Here is a 22728-nt window from a genome sequence, read left to right on the forward strand (position 1 = left end):
ATGCCAGCAGTGATTGATGGACTCACTATTCCACTGTCCTGCTACACTTACCTGTCTCCCTTGTGCCTGGGACTATTCTTTGAGACCCTTTCTCTTCTACATTGGTTCCATGACCCGGTGGCCCCTATTTTTTGCCTCCAGGGTCAAACTGGCCCACAGGATTACCGGGGATACCCTCGGTGGGCCCCACTGCCTGAGGGCCCACCCCCTCATCTAGGAATCAGGTTCCAGACTGTGCACTTGAAATATACATTATACATATGTTATATTATACTGCACAGAATTATTTTTTTTTGTTAAGGGGCCCAGATCATGCACTTTCTAATGGTTAGCCAAGCCTCTCTGGAGGCTGACCACACCCCCTCTGAAGGTTGGCCACACCCCTAAGCATGGGCCCCTATCACTGCATTCCCCTGGTGGGCCCTTTATGCCCCAGTCCAACATTGTTTGCCTCCCTACAGGACCACTGGCTCTGACTTCTGAGCCATGCTGTACACTCTTGTTCCTTCCTGCACTCCTTGGTGCCCTTTATGTCTGATTTTTGCCAACCTATTTTGTTTTATCGTGCTCCAGGATGGAAAAGTGCCCATACTGCTTCATCTTTTAGTCATTGGCTATAGATTGTTTAATCTGGTTAGGCTTGGACCCAGGGCCATAATTAGGGTGATGGGACAGGCCAAGCAGACAGAGGGCGCTGATTGGACCTGTCAATTTTCTGTTTATCCTCATTCCCACTTGTATCTTCCTTTTCTTTTATCCCCTCCATCTCCTGGTCATCCATATCTCCTCCATGGATGACATCCCCTTTATCTGGCCACCTCCCCAACAGTGGCATAACTAGGGTATTTGGAGCCCAGGGCAAGTTAAAAACTGAGATAGTTCCCCCCCACAAGTAGGTGCACGCTCCTTAGGCGTGCGCCAAAAAAGTGGGCATGGCCACATGGCACAAGGAGTGTGGCCATTGGGAAATGGGGGCATGGCAACATGACACACCACCGTTTCTCATCACTCTGGGAACATTCCTTTTCATTCCATATGCACCTTAATGCCTCAAGTTGTAGTGCCCATCTTGCAATGACCATTGTAATAGTCCCCCTTATGCAATGCCCCCAGTAGCAGTGCCCCTTATGCAGTGCCCCCTGTAGTATTGCCCCTATACAGTGCCCCTTATACAGTGGCCCTGTAATGCACCCTTATACAGTGCCCCCAGTAGTGCCACTTATACAGTGCCCCCAGTAGTACCACTTATACAGTGCCCCAGTACTGGTCCCCCTATGCAGTTCTCCTTATACAGTGCCCCCAGTAGTGATCCCCTCTATGCAGTGTCCCTTATACAGTGTCCCAGTAGTAGTCCCCCCTATGCAGTAGTGGTCCCCCCATGCAGTGCTCCAAGTAGTGCCAATTATAGAGTGTCCTCAGTAGTGGTCCCACCTATGTAGTGCCCCTTATACAGTGCACCCAGTAGTACCACTTCTACAGTGCCCCAGTAATGGTCCCCCCTATGCAGTGCTTTCAGTAGTGCCCCTTATACAGTGTCCTCAATAGTGGTCCCCCCTATGCAGTGCCCCTTATTCAATACCCACAGTAGTGGTCCACCCTATGCAGTGTCCCTTATATAGTTCCCAATGTAGTAGTCCCCACTATGCAGTGCCCCCAGTAGTGCCTCTTATATTGTGCCCCCAGTAGTAGACCCCCATGCAGTGCCCCCAGTATTGCCCCTTATATAGCGCCCCCAGTAGTGCTCCCCCCTATGCAGTGCCCCTTATATAATGCCCCCAGTAGTAGTCCCCCTATGCAGTGCCCCTATATAGTGCCCCCAGTAGTAGTCTCCCCCTATGCAGTGTCCGCAGTAGAGGTCCCCCTGATGAAGTGCCCCCAGTATTACCCCTTATATAGTGCCCCCAGTAGTAGCCCCCCCACAGCAGTGCCAAAGACAAACACGTTAAAAAAAAAAAACATCCCCGCTCCTGTGCCTGCCGTCGTCATCTGCTCCTCCGTCCTCCCAGGCTGGCCCACTCTGCATTATGGGAGACACGTCATGACGTCTCTCCCATCACCCCCTGCGGGAGCCAGAAGAGTGTACTAGTCGGCAGCTGTGTTTGTTACTGTGTAGTGCGGACTACACTGACAACCCATGGCCTGGGCCGTAGCGGCGGCGCCCCCGTGCTGCCGGTCCGATGGCGCCCAGGGCATGAGCCCCGCTTGACCCCCCCTAGTTACGCCACTGCTCCCCAAGCACCTTCAGTCACATCCTCTTTTATTTAGCACACATGTTTTAAAAATTCTGTCATACCCGAGACTCAAAGCCATCACCTCTCACATGGCAGTCAGTCACCTTACACATGGAGCTATCTACCCCACAATTTCTGATGGCAGCCCTGAACACAGCCACCGAATTCCCGCCCCAGGTGTTACCAGCACACCTCGAGTACCTTTTCCGGAGAGTGTACCAATCACAGACCTCCCCGCCGCTGATATCTGTTGCATATACACTACAAATAGCACTCTTTCTATAACTTCAGTCGGTGATCTACACTGCTGGTTCCAGGCTTGTGCACGGCTGTTCTGATGGACAAATCCTGCAGCAGGTGCAGCTTCACCAGTGCTCTCCTACATCTAGAGCTGGTGAGTTATACTGCATAATTATTGTGTATCATCACTGCAGCCATTGGATTCACACTGTATTTGACAGTGATGCCTGGATAACAGTGGTACAACGGGATCTGTACTTCATCATCATACAGGACAAATCAGATTTGTCATGCTCCTTCCCCATGAGGCCACGCCCCTTTTTTGTCCACGCATCCTATGTCTCCAATGAAAAATGGAGGGGGTGCCAATGCTCTTTTTTTGGCTCAAAAAGTCTAGTTATGGCTCTGCTGCACATTCACACGAGATGCACAACAACTTTATTTTGTCTAGAGCACAGGTTTTCAAACTCGGCCCTCAGGACCCCAAACAGTTCATGTTTTCCAGGTCTCCTCCCAGATTCACAAGCAAAATAATTAGTTCCACCTGTGGATCTTTCAAAATGTGTCAGTGAGTAATGATACACCTGTGCACCTGCTGTGTGACCTGGAAAACGTGACCTGTGTGGGGTCCTGAGGACTGAATTTGAGAACCACTGCTCTAGAATACCACCCTTGCTGACCCATGTGAAAGGAACTTTAAAATCATTTTATTTCCATACATTTATCTAGTCCTCACCGTACACTTAAGCCTCTACATGTACCACTGTGCTTTTCATGTTTTGTATTTTTGCTGCTGCCTCCTATGTTTATCATCCCTTCCAGGTCCAGCTATGGCTTCTTTGTTGTTTGTGTCTCTTTGTTTCCTGTCTTGAAATTTCTACTCTAAGATTATTTACTTCCACCATGTTTTATTACTTCTTTGACATGTCATTTTTTCATTAAATTCTCAATTCACCTGCTGCCCACTGATACTTATCAATACTTTTTACCATGTTACCTGTTTAATTCTTCTGTTAATTATACAAGTTAATATAGATGTATTGACTCTGACAGACATCTCCTGACTGGTTGTCCTTGCCCGTCTGCCTGTTCTGCTCTCTGTGTTATTTTTCTTTCTCTTTCAGTTTGTCTTGTACTGAATGGTGCCTCTTCATGATGACTTCTTACCCTCTCCTCGTTCACTTGCATCTCAGAATACTTGACACCTGCCCTTTTTTCCCCTCCACTTTATTCATGTTGCTCATCTTTTCTGCTGGCCTCTCTTATTCTCCCTTGAGGTGTTGTTAGACCATGTGTACACATCATAGGATGATATTGCTCTATACATTGCGTACCTCTCCCTTTGAACTCCTAGAGGAGTGTGTACCAGTGCATACTTCCTTGTTTGTCCCCTTTATTACCATCCTACCACATCCATTTCTGTTCTTACCCCACCCTAATATTCCCTGCCTCTTTCCCTGTTTTTCCCGAGTGGAGAGGGGGATGACAAATCTCCAACATAGTTCCCCCCTGATCCCTATATTATGTATGCAGGTGACCGTTGCTACCCTGATGTCAAATGCCTCAACTTTCTAAGTAATACATCCCACCTCTTCCATGTGATTTGCACCATTAAGGCCAACATAGTTTTCCCCCAAGGAACCCATTTTAAACACAACCTGCGATCCACATCTAGCTTTTCAACTGCATTTTACTCCTCTGACCTTTCAAAACACAACAGAGTTGCTTTCCTGATACATAATTTACTGCCCTTTGTGTCCCACAATACCATTACTGACCCCCAAGATACTGCCTATTATCCTGACAGGTAAACTAGGGCTTTTTCAATTGATCTTGTACGGCCTTGGATGAGAATCTCTTGCACAGCGGGGATTATAGCACCGTCTTTAACAAGACCCTAGCTAAATTTCATGTGGCTGTCCACTATACTTCTCTTCAAGCTACTTGGTCTTTAAACAAGCACAGTAAGCAATCTGGCATTTTTGATTCTTGAAGAAAAGGGGGAGTTTAGGCTGGCGCCTAGGATGGATATCAGAGTCCGTGGCACAAAAACCGAATGAATAAGCATAAGCATGATAATTCCCAGATGCTGCCTTAGATTAGCAACAAATCCTTGGTGTAATTCAGATTCACAAAATTAATATAGGATTGCACCTGAATACCAATCTAAAATAAAGGGATGGAGAAATTCCTGTTACTATACTCAATAATGAACTATAAATCACAGAATTTCCATCTAATAAATGTTAAAAATGTGTCTTTATTTATAAACATTGTGTACAAATCCCCCAATATATAATTGATACAAATATAGGGCCTAATTCAGAGTAGGACGCAGCCATGGCTTCATCTTTTGCTGCAGTTGCGTCATATTTATGCTCATGCCACTACAAAGCACTTCCCTGGTGTATATCTGTGCTACTGGAATAGAACTGGAGGGGGGAGAGCTGATGACAGGGAACACGCTGCTGGCGCTGATTACAAGGTGACCTGCTCCTACTGGTCAGTGCTAAAGGAATGACAAAAGTAGGTGGACACTGACGGTCAGTGTCCGCCTACTTATCATTCAGTTGGGTGGGGACTTTCCAACTTTCTCCCTACACCAGTTTGATTAGTTAGGAAAAATCAAACATGTTTGATTTCCCCAACTTGTTGGAACAACCGGTTTTTGACCTTTTTCAGCGTTTGGGAGTAAACGAATGATTATCATTGGTCACACAGACTGCCAGATTATCATTCCAACCAGCGTTCTAGTTGTAGGGCCAACATTATTCCCTCTTCCTTAGGTTTCCCCCACGTCCATAACCTCTTTCCAACTTCCCTCAGTCCATCTCCTGTCACTATTGCCTTCACTCTCCATTGTCATATGGCTGCTCTTACTCTACTTTCCTCTAATCCTGCCCCCCATTTTGCAGACAACAGTTTTTTCTTATACACACACGTTACTTTTTCTTTTTCTTCTTGGTTTTCTGTAATTCACAAAATAAAGTAAATACTGAAACCGTAAATAAAAAGTACTACTATCTGTTTGCTTGTAAGGGCTTTCTCTTTGTGGGATGAGACTCCTGTTGCATACTTTAATGGTTTCACTTGACATACAAAAAGGACTGGTCTTCCTACACATTATAGTCTACACAATTAACTACAGTATGCATATGAAACCCATGATTGTTTGATTGTTGCATGTTTACTGCTATTGTTGCTCTCAGGAATAAATGTAATCATCAGTATCTACAACTTCATGCTTTCCTGCTTGTGGCTGTAACATACTTCCTGACTATTTACATTTGCAGCATTGTACAGCAGAGAAGGGGGGAACCATAGTATCACAAGTCAACATGAATCAACTCATCAAAACCCTGTACCGCCTATTTCACTAGGAGTTGGGTGGGATCCAGAAGGTCTGCCTACACTCTGGAGTCCAGGAGAGCATCCCAAAATTATAGGTTATAATTACAGGCAATTATAGACTGTATAGACTGTATACAGCTGTATAGACTGTATAGAGCTTTGAATTACACCAATTTGGGGGGGAGGAGAGACTACAATAAAGCTTGGAAAAATCAATTTTATGCAGAACTCAAACATCGATTGATGGTTTTCTAGAGATGGTTTGAAACCATCAGCCATTGATGCTACAGCCGTCTATGGTCATCACTACAGTATACCATAAAAATGCTATTTTTAATGCTATACTGTGTTTCAAACAAAAAGAAAACAATATTTTTTATAAAATCGTGTTGGATAACTTTAAACTGATGTTCTTGACCTAATTCAATCATTAAAAAAAACGTACATTTCGGAGTGGTTTTTGAAAATTTCATGGTTAAAGGGCATGTGCTTTTAAACACAGTCTGCCTAAAATACAGTTATACAGTATATATATATAATATATATACACATATATATATATATATATATATATATCTGGCACTCCTCTAACACAATTTAGATGTGTCCAGGTACCCTCTGTATTAATAATCTTCAAAGTAAGGAAAAAGACAGCGGCACTCAGGGTCTCATATGGTTCAATAGCTTATATTCAAAAAAGTGTCACAGCATAAATCCAACGTTTCGAGGCTCATTGCCCCTTACTCACACCTTGAAAAAGGGGCCACGAGCCTCGAAACGTTGGATTTATGCTGTGACACTTTTTTGAATATAAGTTATTGAACCTTATGAGACCCTGAGTACCGCTGTCTTTTTCTTTACTATATATTGTGATAGAAGCACTGGAGAAGTGTGGAATGGCTGCTATATACAGTATGTCCCAGATTCCTGTCTTATGTCTTTTAAAACCCCAAGGAGAAGTCTGTTGGATAAGCAGACTAGAAATGTTGGCTTCTGTGAAAAGCCGGAATGGGTCTTGGGGGTGTGGATGTGAGGAGAGGGAGGGCTCCATCCACAGGCCACTCCAGGTTTTGGGCCTTTCAGCCTGGTAGCAGGCTCATTAGGGCTTGCACCTGAAAGTGGCTCAGATAAGCTGGGTATTTTCATAGCTGAGTGTCTCATACCTGGGAGGGCAGGCCTGCAGGTTAGCTTGCTCTGAGACACTGCTGGTTACAAACCAGAAGGTATTGTGGACGGAGTTTTATTTAGTGTTCCGTTAGTGAGGGAACTTGATGTCTAGTTAGTGCCCAGCCGGGCTAGGGTTTATTTTGTGTTTTGTTTCTTTCAGTTTTGATATTGCACAATAAAAACTGGCGCCGGCCAGCTTGTATGAAAACTCACGACTGGAGTGCTATTCCTGGCTGCTGTGTGTAAGGCGGTGTCCGTCTACCCCAGGAGAGGGACCCCCTACCCCGACTGTATTACTATATATATATATATAATTTCTATAGTTTCCATCAGCAAGGAACAGCTGTGTTCTGCGGTAATGGAGTCCTGACTGGCAGCTTGCGGAGGGGAATTACATGAAGCAGTTACAACTATATACTGTTAAGAATGAAAAGACAGTCAATTCAAAAAGTGAAATTGACAGGCGTATACACTGCATTTCAGGGAAAAGCAAACTTTATAGGCAAATTATTGTTAATCAAACAAGTTATTTGGCTACAAACAATAATATCATGAGAAAACAGCATTGTTCTGATAACAAAAGAAAACATTTTTAAGAACATGGGGGAATTGTAGCAATCCTTTTAAAGCACAATGCGACTTGGTAGCGCTGATTGTCTTTTTGTGCGACTTTTTACTTTTGATTTGATTGTGTCTTATTCGCACAGTGATGCATGTAGGACACACAAGCAGATTCTGCTGATTAAAATGATATGCGGCCTTAATTCTGTGTGCAATTGCGGGTGCATCTGCATATGAAATGCTCCGTTACAGTGTCAGTGGCTGTGAAAAGACACTCGGTGCTACAGAGTCACGCCACGGCATGGCACTACTAGAAGCGCTGTTAACGTGCAAGGAAGTAAGATGGACACATCTGTATATTACATAATTAGAAGCTGATTGGTTGATATGGACAGCTTCTCCATTTTTTTAAATGTTTGCTACACCATTTGCAAACAGGAAATTCCTGGTTTACAAGGCAGCGCACTATCTTCCTTCTGACTTTTTACCCTGGCCATCCAAAGACACAGCAAGGGGAATGTCAGGTAGGAGGTGTGGGTGCACAGCAGAGTAAATTGCATCATCTCCCTGGGAAGTGGTTATATGCTGGAGGCTTGCCTACTCTCTGAGGAGTTTAGGAGTCTCCCTTGTGCAGTATTACTGTGTTATTGTTTTTGTTGTCAAAGGGTTATTGACACACTAAAGATACTGTACCTGCTGCTCCAAGAGGAGTACGAACGGAGATGCTGCTGTTTCCTGCTGAAATGGTCCCCGGCGGTGATGGAACAGTTTCTTTTGCATTACTCAGGATTTGGGATACTGTAGGAACTAGAATGCAATCAACATTAAATAAATAATGTACCAAATTATACTAAATATATTAAATAAACTATAAACCTGTACTGTATTTTACTTTCCAATGAGGGGCACTATTATCAAATAAAAAACAGCAATATATTGATGTAGTGAGAAAATATTTAAATATTTTTTACAAGCACTGCTAATGTGAAACATATAAGACACAAGACATTAAGGCCCCTTTATGTTGTATGAATGCATTCATTATGGAAGCATTAATAATAGGGAGTTCTGAATGAAAGGTTTACAGTAAAAAGGTCGACAAGCAACATGTCGACACCCGATGGTTGACAGTCAATAGGTCGACAGGGACAATAGGTCGACAGGTACAAAAGGTTGATACACAAAAGGTTGACATGGGGTAGGTGGACAGGTACAAAAGGTTGACATTGGAAAGGTCGACATAAGAATGGTTGACCTTTTTTTTTAGTTAGGGACAGCAAGGGTTAGGCACTTACCCCGATGGTTAGGTTTAAGTATTGGAGGGACGGTTAGGGTTAGGCACCAAGGGGAGGGTTATGGTGAAGATTAGGGTTAGGAAAAAAAATGTGTCGATCAGTTTTGTGTCGACCATTCCCACGTTGACCTTTTGACACTGTCTGCCTTTGTCCATGTCGACCTACATCCATGTCAAACTTTTGTGTGTCGACCTACACACTGTCGACATTTTTAGTGTCTATCTAATGAACCACACCAATTCATAGGTTAGATACCTGATACTCCACTTGTTAGATTGCTATTGACCAAGCTGCTGGTATTTCCTGATGAACTGGTCCATAAGGTTGGTGTGGCCACTGCCTTACTACTACTCTGGACACTAGATCCTGTGGGAGATGGAGAATAATTCTAATTAATGAAATCTTGTATCAAAACTAACAGAAGAAAGGGCGCTACAAAATCATTTGGTATGATAAATGTCCATGCCATGACCTTAAATGTATTAGTCAAAAATTAACAATACCTGGGCTACTTTGGAAATTACGTGTGCCATTATCCATAGTCATCAAAGATGTGTAGACAGGTTTATTTGTAGCAGTTACTGACAGACCACTTAGTGTTGTAGATGTCACCTGAAGGAAATCTGCCGACTGTGGCATCATCACATCTGCAGCAATTCGCTGTACGGAAGGGGCTGAATTTACAAATAAACATAAAAATAGTCATTGTATTCTATTCTAATCGATTGCTAATTAGGAATGGAGTAAAGGAACATTAATACATATCAAAGTCTGTGTATTGGGGAGTTCAATCATATACCTACAATAACGGAAGAATTCATACTTAAATGTCTTTCTCCGTCAACTTTCTGAAGCAGGTCGCCGTGTCTAACGAAACAGACAGACAGCGACTCAAAGGTTTGCAGGCTTATTCTGCACAAATGCACTTAGGGCTTGATTCAGACCCGCTCGCTAGATGCGTTCGCACACGCAGCCAAAGTATGCAAATCCCACGATCACACGGCAAGGCATTAGAACGCCCACTATGTCTTGGCGTACGATAGTGGTGTGTATTTAGACACCCATCAGCCTGTGTTAAGATGCCCACTTTCCCACGTCATCTCCAGGAAGTGTATGCAACAATCGGTACCATCGGACCCATTCGCAGCACTTGTGGCTTACCATACCCTACCGCAAGTACTACGAGTGCTTCAGTGTGTAAATCAGCCATGTGACGTGTATAATGACGCTGCGTCCTAATTATGCATGCCTCTGTAAAGGCATTAAGACGCTCAGACACCCCTGTGTTCGCACCCCCCCCCCATTTCCATCGACCATCCCCTGTCACCACCAACAAATGGCTTGTCCTGTCACTCATTCTAGTGAGGCGGCTATGCGCTGCGAGTGAAGGCTTCCCGATAGTATGGAATAGTTTGCGCACGCCCACTGCATCTTACACGCATGAACACACTGCAAACATTGGCAGGCTACATGCGAACGCAGCCTAGCGAATGGGTCTGAATCGGGCCCTTAGTGTATTGGTGAATTCATACACAGGGGAAGGGGCAGTGATATCACAGCATATAAAATTAAAGCAGATTCAGATTGTTGCAATAAATCAGATGATCCCATAAGGACACAGGGACTGATTCAGAATTGTACACTATTGCATTTGCAATTTGTGTGAAAATATGCTAATGCCTGCCAACAGTGTGTGACGGACTGAGCAAATGTTGCTACACACACTTCCCCTACCTGTATTGTGTGCAGATCCACCAGGGTTTGAGAACACACCACCACTGACACCATATCTGATGCACATTGAGGACCTCATTCAGAGGCGATCGCAAGAAGCGATCGCTCTCTCTGAATGAGGGCGGCTGCGTCTAGTTTTTTGGTGCGGCCTCCTGGTCGCAAGCTAAGCTGTGGGTTACCACCCACAGCTTAGCTAGCGACCAGGGTGATGGTTGCGATTGTCATCACCATCGCGACCATCGGGTCTTGCGACCAGACCCTAAGGTTGGGTCTGGGCACTCGCAAGCCCCAGAGAGCTTTCTGCTCTGATCGAGCAGGAAGCTCCCCACTGACATCACTGATGATGTCAGTGCGGCCGCCCACAAAATGGTAGGCGTTCCTAAAGGAACGACTCCATTTTGGAAACCATCCCCCCGGCCCGCCTACAAAAAGGGGCGAGCTGTCGATCAACATCGACAGCCGCCCCTTTTGTAGCAAGCTCCGGAGCGACAGAGTGCGCAGGGCCACTCATCGACCCGGTTGCGAGCACATCGGTGCTTGCGAATGAGTCTGCATGACCCCCTGACTCCTCAAAAAAGTCCTGGGATACTCAGACCAACTTTCACTCTAAAATGGCCTCCGATACTTCCACAGCATGGGGTCATTTATCAAATTGACAGTTTGAGCAGCATGTAGGCTGGGAGTGTGCATGGTTGGTTATAGTGCATACACACTTGCCGACATGGACGATGTCGGCCCGAACCACTGGAACGGGCGACATATCGTCTAGTGTGTGCCTAGCTTTAGACTCTGTGGCTTAGGCACTGTGGCTAGGAAATAGCTGTACTTAATAAATCGTCCCTTTTCACACAGGCCTCAGATACTCAGCAGACAGTGAAATCATCTACCTCTTGCTGTGTCTTCTGCCAGTCAAGGACAGGCTGCATTCAGTAGTTCTGTGTGCGGCTGTGGACACGTTGCACTTAGTGGGGTTTTTCCAAGCACTTCCTTTATTTCTATTCATTACTTAGTAGGTCTGTGGAGCTGATTCAGACCTGGATGCGTTCGCTTGTAGCTGGCCGATATTTGCAATCTGCGCATGCATCGCAATGCGCCTGCGCGAACCACTGCAAAAGATCGTGAAGCGATTGTTAGTTGCGCATAGACTGCTTACCAGAGTGAGTGGCAGGAGAAGCCGTTTGTGGGTGGTGATAGGGGCTGGCTGCTAGAAACGGGGGAGTGGAGGTGAGAACACAGGCGTGCCTGAGTATCTCAATGCCGTTTCAAAGACGTGCATAATTAACAGGCAGCATCATTGTACACGTCAGCTGGTTGTATTTCACACTGAAGTGATTGCAGTGCTTGAGGCAGAGTATAGTCAACCTCAAGTACTGCGATCGCATCCGATGGTGCTCAATGTACCAGCGGTTTCATGCACTTCCAGGAGATGACGTGCTCAAGTGGGCGTCTTATGAATGGCTGGTGGGCGTCTGCATACACAAAGTGATCGCACGCCAAGACATAGTGGGCGTGCTAATGCCTTTCCGTGTGATTGCCTGCCTTGCTGGGCGTGCGCTGGATTTGCATACGCTGGGTGCCAGCGAACACATCTAGCGAGCGGATCTGAATGAGCTCCTGTACCTTGTGCGACAATCCTCTCCAACATGTTTCTCCTGGATTACCAGGGTTCCTCGTGGATTATGTTGACACCCATCTGTACCAGGACTGTTGTATTTAAATCAAGTACAGTTTTTATTTATTGTGTTTTATAAATAAATCCCAGACTGTTAATTTCAACCTAATTGGAGTGATTTTTCTGTTCTAACCTGCACTTATACCACTTTCTTTTTAAGATTTAGTGCTGGTAGTAATAAACCATTACTTTTAGCCGTCTCCCTAACTCCACTCAGGAACGCCAATGGATCGCAGAGCTTTATTCAGGACCATGTGATCACTGAGACATTGCGAAATGCTGCCTTAAACTACAGCTAGGTGTTAGCAAAAAGTCACTTACCTGTGACAACATCAGCATAATGTACAACTCTGAATCAGGCCCACTGTCCTAAAACGGGGAAGTGGCTTTGGCTGTCTCTAAGAGGCGATTCAATTCAGCGCGATATGAATAGCGCCGGGAAGGAGTTCCCGGAGCTATACAATTCTCACCATCGAGCCCTGGACTTAGGCGGGAGATGCCGATTACTTCGCCTTAAGCCGGGTGTTAAGTGGTGGTAACCGACATTCTCCGACTCAAGTGCCGGCCGCAATGCTGTTAGTAAGCCGGAACACAGCATGGCTGCCCTAGTCTAGTCGGATTTCTTCTCACACATCAGGATTGTACAAGCAGAAATTCTCTAGTCGGGAGTTTACAGTGTGGTCAATTGAATAGTTTCAGGAACTCCTTTTCAGAGCTATTCAACATCGTACTAACTTGAATCGTCCTCTAGGACTGAGGTAGAAAAATCTACTGTTTAACACAGGTGTAGTAGAAGAATGTGCAGTTATCACTGTACAATGCATTTTATCTTCATGGTTCATATCTAAAAATGTTAATCTTAGAAGTTTAGGATCATTAAGTTACAATTGAAATAGTTATACAACAATTTCTTACCTCCTGTGGATAAAGTAGGCAGCATACTGCTTGGAGATGGAGATGGTGATGCCATTGGGCTAACTGTACTTGTGCTGCTCAATGGTGTAACGGATTGTGAATTATTTTGGGAGCTTAAGGTTGTTCTGGTTGCTGATATAACAGTGCTTGGTCCAGTTACTGTAGCAGATTGGTTGGTGACAATTGCAATCATATTAGATGTCTTGCTGACATTAAAAGTAATTCCAGTTACGGACGTGGGGTTTGTTGAATTAAAAAATCCACTTCCAAATGTAAGAGGATAGCTCCTATCAGATGTGGTCACAGATTGTGTTGTAATTGTGCTGGTTCTGTTGTTGGTTGCTGGTACTGTAAGGCCAATAGTGGCATTAAGGACATTCCCAGCTAAAAAGGTGGTGGAAGGTGTTGTCATTATAGTTTGAATGGTTGTTTTTGCACTCACAACAAATGTTGTAAGGTTTCTTACAGTGCTTGGAATGATATCTGATGTTGCTACTGTGTAGCTAGGCACTGACGTTGTAGTTGTTTGTCTCAGGGTGATAGCACTGTTCTCATTCATTTTGGTACTTCTACTACCATCAGAAATTGTTGCAGCTTTTGTAGTTGTTATCATTTTTATTGTTCCCTCAATGGTTGTTACATTAGTCACAGATGGAAGATTGCTGGTGGAATTAGAAGTTACAATAGAAGTTGATGTGCGATTGCCTGATGTTGGCATATCAGTTGGTCTAGTGGTAATGTTGGCATTTAACACAGATGTTGTGAAGCCGCTGCTTGCATTAGAGTCTGTACCAGATGTTGGTATGATGCTGCTAAGCGGGGACAGTCCTGTTGTTCTGATAGTGGTACTTGCATTAACAAAAGTTAAAAGGCTGCTACTAGACGTAGAACCTATTATGGAAGTTGTTTGTAATTTTGAGGATCTGTTAGTAGTATGTGTTGTAGAATTGAGGCTTGCTGCTGGCAGTACAGTTGTAGTTGCAGTAGTTACATTTACAGAAATTGCATTAATGTTGCTGACAGCATATGATGTAGATATATTGGTGGTGGGTGTTGTCAGTGCTGACGTTTGGTTTATGATGGTTGTATTGTTTGCATATTGTGTAGGACTACTTCTCAAAGTTGACACATCAGTTGTCCTTGTAGTTACAACAAATGTAAGGTTGCTTAGGATTTTGGAATCCATTCCAGGTGTTGATATAGTGCTAAGGGGCATTGTCACTGCAGTTGCCTGCTTTAAGGTGATTGTGCTGGCTGCTTTATTTGTGGGACTACTGGAATAGTCTCCCACTGTATTTGCACTGAGAAAAGGTGTAGTGAGGGTACTTCCTATAGAGATGATGCTAAATGTTGGTGTAATGCTCATTGTTACAAATTCAGGAGTTCTAATGGTTGTAGTTGCATTGGCAACAGATGTTGTAAGGTTACTCACAGTAGCAGAACCTACATTATATGTTACATTAGTGGTGAAGAGTGTTCTCAGTGAACTTGTTTGTATGGTGGAGACAAGACTGATTGTATTCATTTTTGAAGTACTGGTGATATTATAGAGAGTTGCAGCTGTTGTTGTAATGTTGATTGTTGGCACTGCTGCTGTACTCATGATGCTAGCATTTATTCCAGGTGTAACATTTCTGGTGGTGTTAGACATTAAACCAGAGACTGAAATACCAGCGACTGTTGTTGGTACTCTGCTTAGTAGGACAGTGGTGGTTTCATTGATAAGGGGTGTTGTAAGTTTACTTGGAGCAGAGACTATGACAGTTGTTGATATGTTGCTGCTCAGTAGTGGCAGTCCAGTTGTTCTAGTGGTATTAAAAGGTGTTGTAAGGGTATTGTCACCATTAGAGACCACACCAAATGCTGATAAAGTGCTGGAAGTTGCTGTCACTATAGTTGGTTGTATTTTGGCAGATGTATTAGTTGTGGGGTTACTGGTGATATTAGCAGTTGTTGCAGATGTTACTGTTATAATGCTGACTGTTCTTACTGCAGTTGTATTCACACTGGTGGTAACATTTATCCCAGGTGTAGCAGTGCTGGTGGTGTTAGAAATTACACCAGCAACTGAATTACCAGCACCTGTTGTTGGTACTCTGCTTAGTAGGAAAGTGGTGGTTTCATTGATAAGGGGTGTTGTAAGTTTACTTGGAGCAGAGACTATGACAGTTGTTGATATGTTGCTGCTCAGTACTGGCAGTCCAGTTGTTCTAGTGGTATTAAAAGGTGTTGTAAGGATATTGCCACCATTAGAGACCACACCAAATGCTGATAAAGTGCTGGAAGTTGCTGTCACTATGGTTGATTGTATTTTGGCAGATGCATTAGTTGTGGGGTTACTGGTGATATTAGCAGTTGTTGCAGATGTTACTGTTATAATGCTGACTGTTCTTACTGCAGTTGTATTCACACTGGTGGTACCATTTATCCCAGGTGTAGCAGTGCTGGTGGTATTAGAAATTACACCAGAAACTGAATTACCAGCACCTGTTGTTGGCACTCTGCTTTGTAGGAAAGTGGTGGTTTCATTGATAAGGGGTGTTGTAAGTTTACTTGGAGCAGAGACTATGACAGTTGTCGATATGTTGCTGCTCAGTACTGGCAGTCCAGTTGTTTTAGTGGTAATAATAGCAGTTGCAAGGTTACTGCCACTATTAGAGACCATACCAGAGGATGATATAGTGCTGGATAATGCTGTCACTATAGTTGGTTGTATTTTTGTAGTTGCATTGTTGGCGGGATTACTGGTAATATTAGAATTTGTTGCAGTTGTTACTGTTACAATGCTGACTGTTCTCACTACAGATGCATTCAAGTTGGTGGTAGCATTTATCCCAGGTGTAACAGTGCTGGTGGTGTTAATTATTACACCAGAAGCTGAATCACCAGCAGCTGTTGTTGGCACTCTACTTAGCATGATGGTGGTCGTTTCATTGATAAGGGATGGTGTAAGTCTAGTTGTAGCATTAGAGACTATGCCAGTTGTTGATATGTTACTGCCCAATACTGCCAATCCAGTTGGTTTAGTGGTAATAATAGCGGTTGTAAGGTTGCTGCCACTATTAGAAACCATACCAGATAATGATATAGTGCTGGATGATGCTGTCACTACAGTTTGTGGTATTTTGATAGTTATCTTCATTGTAGGACTACTGGTGATATTAGAGGTTGTTGCAGGGCCTGTTGATGCTCCAGTCAGTCTGATTGTAGTGGCTGGATTGGCAAGAGACACTGTCAAGTTACTTAGAGTACTTGAGACTATGCCACCTGTTGATGTAATGCTGCTTAGCACTGGAAATCCAGTAGTTCTAATTGCTGTTGTAAAGTTGCTGACATTATTATAACCAATACCAGATGATGATATAGTGCTGGTCAGTGGTGATCCTTTACTTGGTTGCGTTGTTATAGTTGCATTGGTTGTAGGCCTAAAGGAGATATTATACATTGTGGCAGGTGTTACAGTTACAATGCTGACTGTTGGCGCTACAGGCATTGTGGTTCCATTGATCATAGATATGAGGCTGCTAGTGGTGTTAGAAGCTATGCTAAGAACTGATGTAAATGGCCTTGATGTTGATACATCAGTTGGTTTACTAGTGGATGTTGCATTCATTAAAGATGTCTGGCTGTTGCTTTTAGATGTTACTTCAAATGTTGCTTTGGTCGTGTTTTGTGTAATTAGAGGTGTACTTGATGTACTAACATTAGAGGTTATATTAAAGGAAACTGTTGATGATACAGTGCTGAATTTAGTTACTGTGCTACTTATGGGTGTATTTACAGTTTGAGAACTTAGTACAGAAGGTGTGGATGAATTTGGTTGGTTAGTAGTTGTACTTTGTGCTAAAGCTGTAAAAATGCTGAATAGTGTTGAAGCTTTGCCAGTTATGGTTGTAGTTGCTGCTGTAGTAGTTGTTTTTGGAGATGCAACTGAAAAAAAAATACAGTTAAAATAAGTATATTTCAAATAATTACTTTATGTTGACATTTAAATAGCACCATTGTGGCTCTGTCCCCACAATGGTGCGAAATGTGCTTCGAAATATGGGCGTCTCCCGGACATTCCGGAAGAGTACTCAAGTACAATATGTAGAGTACAATATATACAGTATATGTGCAGTTTTCAGAGTTTTATCATCACCACAATTCAGCCTAACCTCTAGTACCCCCAAGGGCGTATCTATAATGGGTGCAGGGTGTGCGGGGAACACGGGCCCCTGGGTCCAGGGGGGCCCCGCACCGCACACCCTGCACCCATAATATTACTTACCTCTCCGGAGTCCCACGTCAGCGCGGGGGTCCGGCGCTGTAAAACGACTGGAAAATGGCCGCAGTGGCCATTTTCCCGTCGTTTGCGGATGCGCAGTAAAGGGAAAATAGCCACCAAGGCCTTTTTCCCGGTGACCTGTGCATACATTATAGACTCAGGGTACACTCTGGTGCCCAGAGTCTATAACTCCGGCGTTGGTCGTGCACAGCTCAGTGCACTGCCGGCCGCCGGGCGGAGAGGAAGAGGCCCGTGTCGGAGATTGCACACGGGCCCCCTCCTCTCTAGAAACGCCCCTGAGTACTCCCAATAATATGCATGATCATTTACCCTTTAAAAGTATACTAGAAGCACATGATTATATAATGAATGGAGCAAAACCACAACCCCAGTGCTCAGGATGATTTGCAGACAAGCAATGTTCCCTATAAGTTTTGAAATGCATGAACAGAAGCTGTTTTGCTTAGCAGGTATCAGTGGGATGGATAAAATGGTGATGACGATGATCAGAATGTCAGCAAGTAACAGGATGTCGGCAAGTATGAAATGTTAGTTACAGCCTTTTACACCCACCGGCAGTACAACTATAAACATGAACAATTATCATCTTGTACTGCTGGTGTGAGTAAAATGCTTTAAGTAGCACTTGCCTACATCAAGGTACCTTCATTCCGTGGTCCACATACTTCTTGTTGACATTGTAATTGGGCCACCAGGGAGAATGTGTGCACCAGACAGAGGATAGATGTTATTGGACCGTAAACCACAGTAACAGGCCTCAGAGAAGACAGAAGAAACACCTATATGGGTGACCAAATTGAACACATCTGGATCTTGGTAAATGGATTTGCAGTAAGAATCAGATAGTCGACATTCAGAATGTTGACACCAGCAGGTCGGCATGGTTTGAAAGGCAACATTCGACATTGAGAACGTCGACACCCAATTTTAATTTTAGGGTTAGGCTGCAGTTATGGTTAGATTAGCTAGCTTAGATGACAAGTGAACAAAACATCCCATTTTCGACATGCCAACTGCCAAGATTCACGATTTCTACATTCTGTTAATGTCGACAAGGGGCTGCACAGGAGCTTAACTCAGAGCACGGTTCAGGATAATTGATAGAATATTAATAAGTGCTCTCATAAATTCAATTAATCATATTGTTATAGTGCTAGAATCTTTTTATATTAGTAAGAGTACATATTTAAACCTATTATTGACATTCATCTGAGAGTGTGCCACTACTTCAGGGTACTTTCTTCTTCTGCTTGTTAATGTCGACATTATGTCAATGTCGACATTGTGAAAGTCATTATTTGACATGTCGACATTATGTATATGTAAGCATCCTGAATGGTGACATTCAGAATATGTTGACAAAATATATAACACCCTGCAAATGTGCCCAGCATGGTACTGTGCTACCTGGAGCAGCATTTAATGATGCAGAAATGCCTAGACACAGGATTAACAATCTACAACTGCAATACTGTAACATACTGTAATACTGTAACACTAATACTGTACATACTGCAATACTCCACTGTGGATTCTAAATTCCTCCTGCACACATAACTGTTGCTGCTTACAAGAATCTCCAGACTACACTGTGTATTATCCTTACACTAGGAAGGAACTGCTGATTAATGCAGCTCTAGATAGAATAGCTACAAACTTCCTATCAGCTGCTGTCAGCCTGTATTTCTACACCAGGTGAAGAGAGGAAAAAACATATCTACAATAAAGACATTGAGACGTATTGGCAGGGAAAAGGGTCAACTTTATTTATTTATTGAAAGGAGGGAGAAAGTATGGTGACAGCCCTACACTTAGTATCGCCATCTTGCCCAAATAATCCAATAAAAGGTGTAGAATGGAGCCAACTGCCAGTCGATCGCCAACAACTAAATGCCTAGATGATAACAATAAATGGTATAGGCTAGTATTCTTGCAGTAAAACCAAATTTAACATGAAATTAGGCAATAATTTTGTGTTTTCACATGGTAATCTTTTACCTTTTATTATAAAGTGACACACCTGTTTTCAGCATTATGGGCCTGATTGAGAGATGGACGCTAATGCCACCACTGTTGCAAATTTAGAATACACCAAACATTCATGTGACCATCACGCAATACAAAGAGCATTGCCATGATTAACATGCACACAATGACCGCCATAAAATACAGAGGACAACACAGGCCAGCCATACTGTGCACACAGCTACAAGTGTGTTCTATCACAGATACATTGAGCCACGTGACGTCATCACATCCGGCATTCTGGGACGGATGTGAGAAGAGTGTTTGAGTTGATTTTAGAGGAAGGTAAGCAATGTGCACCAGGAAATATAAATGTGGCGGAATGGCAGGTGCGGTGGCTGGGAAAGGAGAGCATTTGGTGTGGACCGTGAGGGGGAGTATTATGGTAGGTGATGTATCCCCACACTTTGCTTATTGTATAAAATACTGTATGGTAATGTCACTACATGACATAGATTCCCCCCCCCCAGTAATATCTGCCACCTCAGTGAGGCAGTTGCAGTCTGTGACAGGCAGTGACCTCCCATTGGAAGCGGAACCTGCCAGTCACACACAGGACAGGCAGTCCCAAGGCGAGGCGTTTTACTCCCCCTGGGACTGCCAGTCTGGGCTGCGATTAACAGAGAACATGCTTCCACTAGGAAGCTGCTCCTCTGTCTTTCAGTGCAGCCCTACACAGCTTCTAGGGGCTGCAACTGATGCGGTCCCTAGAAGTCAGTGTTTTGTGCATGGGCAGTCCCACCACCGTTCCCCCATTGCGCAGACGCCGAGACACAGCCACCCCGGGACTGTCTCCTCCTCTCTCTGGACTAGTGCTGCGCAGCACAGACAGCACAGGCAGTGGCAGCCCCTCTCATCCAAGAGGCTAGAAGCCACTGCTGTTATTTAGCATATACTGACAAGTTTCACTAACTGATGGAACAGGCTAAAGTTTAACTATATATATATATATATATATATATATATATTGTGATAGGATCACTGGTAAAGTGGTCCATGGCAGGTACATTTGTCCCAGATTCCTGTCTTATGTGTTCTAAACCCCCAGGAGAAAGTCTGCAGTGTAGCAGGCTTGAGTCTTGGCTTTTTGAAAAGCCGGTTTGGGACCTGGGGGTTGTGGGTGAGAGGAGAGGGAGGGCTCCACCCACGGCCACTCCAGGTTTTGGTTCTCGCAGCCTGGTAACAGGCTTGTTAGGGTTCCCACCTGAGAGTGGCCAATATAAGCCTTGTGTGTTTAGGGCTGAGTGTCTCACCTGGGAGAGCAGGCAGGGAGTTTGCTCAGAGACACTTGAAAACCTAACTGTGAGTGTTGTGCTGTGCCTTTGTTGCTGGTGAGGGCATTAGGCCCTGCCAGGTTCTGGTAGTGAGGGAACCACCTGTGAAGTTAGTGCCCCGACAGGGCTAGGATTTATGTTTATGTTTTCTTTATGTTATTTCTGACATTGTACAATAAAGACTGGCGCCGACCAGCTTGTACTCGCATCCAGACTGGTGTGCTGCTTCCCTGCTGCTGTGTGTGTGTGTAAGGAAGGAGACCTCTACACAGGAGAGGGACCCTTAATCTGACTGTGTCACAATATGGTGGAGAATGCAGGCACCCACACACACTGAAGTTACAGCGAGAGGATAACTTTCCGTTTAAAAATTAAAGGGACAGACACCCAATTGGTGAGTGTGGAAATAACACTGTGTCCTTGGAGTCCCATAGAGGAGGCGTCAGCCAATGCTCAGAGAGGCAAGGTTCAGCTTCCAACCTACACCCCAGGACAAAATGGAGGACATTATTAAGGCCTTGTTCCAAGCTACAGCAGCTCAGCAGGAGACAAACAGAGTTCAGCAGGAATCCACCAGGGTGCAACTGTTGGCCTTGGAGACAGCCCAGAGGCAACAACAGGTCACCGTCGAGGAAACCCACCAGGCCTTAGTGGAAAACAGCCGGGCCTTAGCGGAAAACAGCCAGGCCATAAAAGAGGTGGTACAGCACCTGGTCGCCCAGCCCAGAGATGTTACTACTGGTCCTCCCACCACCACTCACTCCATACGAGCCAGTCACTTCCTCCAAAAGATGACTTCGAGCGATGATGTGGAGGCCTACCTCACCGCATTTGAAAGAATGGCCAAAAGGGAGAGTTGGCCCAAGGAGCAGTGGGCAAGTCTGGTGGCACCTTTTCTGTCGGGGGAGCCACAAAAGGCCTATTTTGACTTATGCCTGGCTGATGCCAAGGACTATAAAAAACTAAAACAGGAGATCCTAACTCGCTTGGGAGTCACCACCTTTGTTCGTGCCCAATGGGTCCACCGCTGGGAGTTCCATATGGATAAGCCTCCACGTTCACAGATGCATGACCTCGTCCATCTGTCCTCAAAATGGCTACAGCCCGAGACGCTGACGGGACCACAGATCGTGGAAAGGGTCGTGATGGACCGGTACCTGTGATCATTACCTGTGACTCTGCGCAAGTGGGTGAGCCATGCAGACCCTAAGTCCACGGACCAGTTGGTCGAGCTGGTGGAGAGGTACGTGGCGGCTGAGGAGCTGATGAGTATGCCCCACCGAGCCCCGATGGCGCACCGGCGAACTCCCACAGACACTGGTAAGACTGTTCCAGGGGAGAAGGGTGCTGGGCGGTGGAATGTACCTAAGACTGAGGGTGTAGAACCTGGAGACAGGCTTGCTCACTTCTGGAAATTGTGGGAAAGCCGTTTTGTTCCAGAGGTGAACAACCCCGATCCATTTGAGAAGGTTGTCGATGTAGTGGAGGAGGGAGTTTCTTCTGAGTCAGAGTTATTCCCTTTTTCTACTATGATTGGCGAACTAGAGAATGCGGAGCGTGACGGTGGCCCGCCAACTGATGTGCCTCCCATTGAGGTGGGAAGTGTTGTTGGGCCAGGTGATTGTCTGCCTGATTTAGAGGTCAGAAGAGAGGTCTTTGCCGTGGAGCAGTTGAATGACCCTACTTTGGTAAAAGCCAGGGAGAATGTAAAAGTAGTTGATGGTAAACCCGTAGACCCTGATAGTCCTTTGTCCTATCCCCACATGGCAATGTGGCAGGATTTGTTATATCAGGTGACTAAGAAGGGGGAAGATGTTGTGGAACAACTAATAGTTCCCAAAGCCTACAGAAGAACAGTGTTGGATCTGGCCCATGGTCATATAACGGCAGGCTATCTAGGGGTAGAGAAAACCACTGAGCGAATAATGCAGAGGTTTTTCTGGCCCGGGCTTCATAAAGAGGTAACTGGCTTTTG

At 44.6% G+C, this 22728-nt stretch overlaps 1 protein-coding gene across 1 annotated transcript in view; it reads right to left on the bottom strand.

Annotated features, from left to right (window-relative positions):
• LOC148542668 (uncharacterized) overlaps positions 1 to 22728 on the bottom strand; it is a 67342-nt gene that overhangs the window by 12299 nt on the left and 32315 nt on the right. Inside the window, exons 3-8 of the mRNA XM_088467640.1 lie at positions 16829 to 17096; positions 16399 to 16684; positions 13167 to 16302; positions 9349 to 9519; positions 9101 to 9211; positions 8244 to 8357 (exon numbers count right to left, since the gene is read on the bottom strand). Of these exons, the coding sequence (XP_088323766.1) occupies positions 8244 to 8357; positions 9101 to 9211; positions 9349 to 9519; positions 13167 to 16302; positions 16399 to 16684; positions 16829 to 17096 (4086 nt within the window). The remainder of the gene's footprint in view (positions 1 to 8243; positions 8358 to 9100; positions 9212 to 9348; positions 9520 to 13166; positions 16303 to 16398; positions 16685 to 16828; positions 17097 to 22728) is intronic.

This window comes from Taudactylus pleione, unplaced genomic scaffold, assembly GCF_031769625.1.
Source record: "Taudactylus pleione unplaced genomic scaffold, aTauple2 ptg000010l, whole genome shotgun sequence".
Classification (NCBI taxonomy): domain Eukaryota; kingdom Metazoa; phylum Chordata; class Amphibia; order Anura; family Myobatrachidae; genus Taudactylus; species Taudactylus pleione.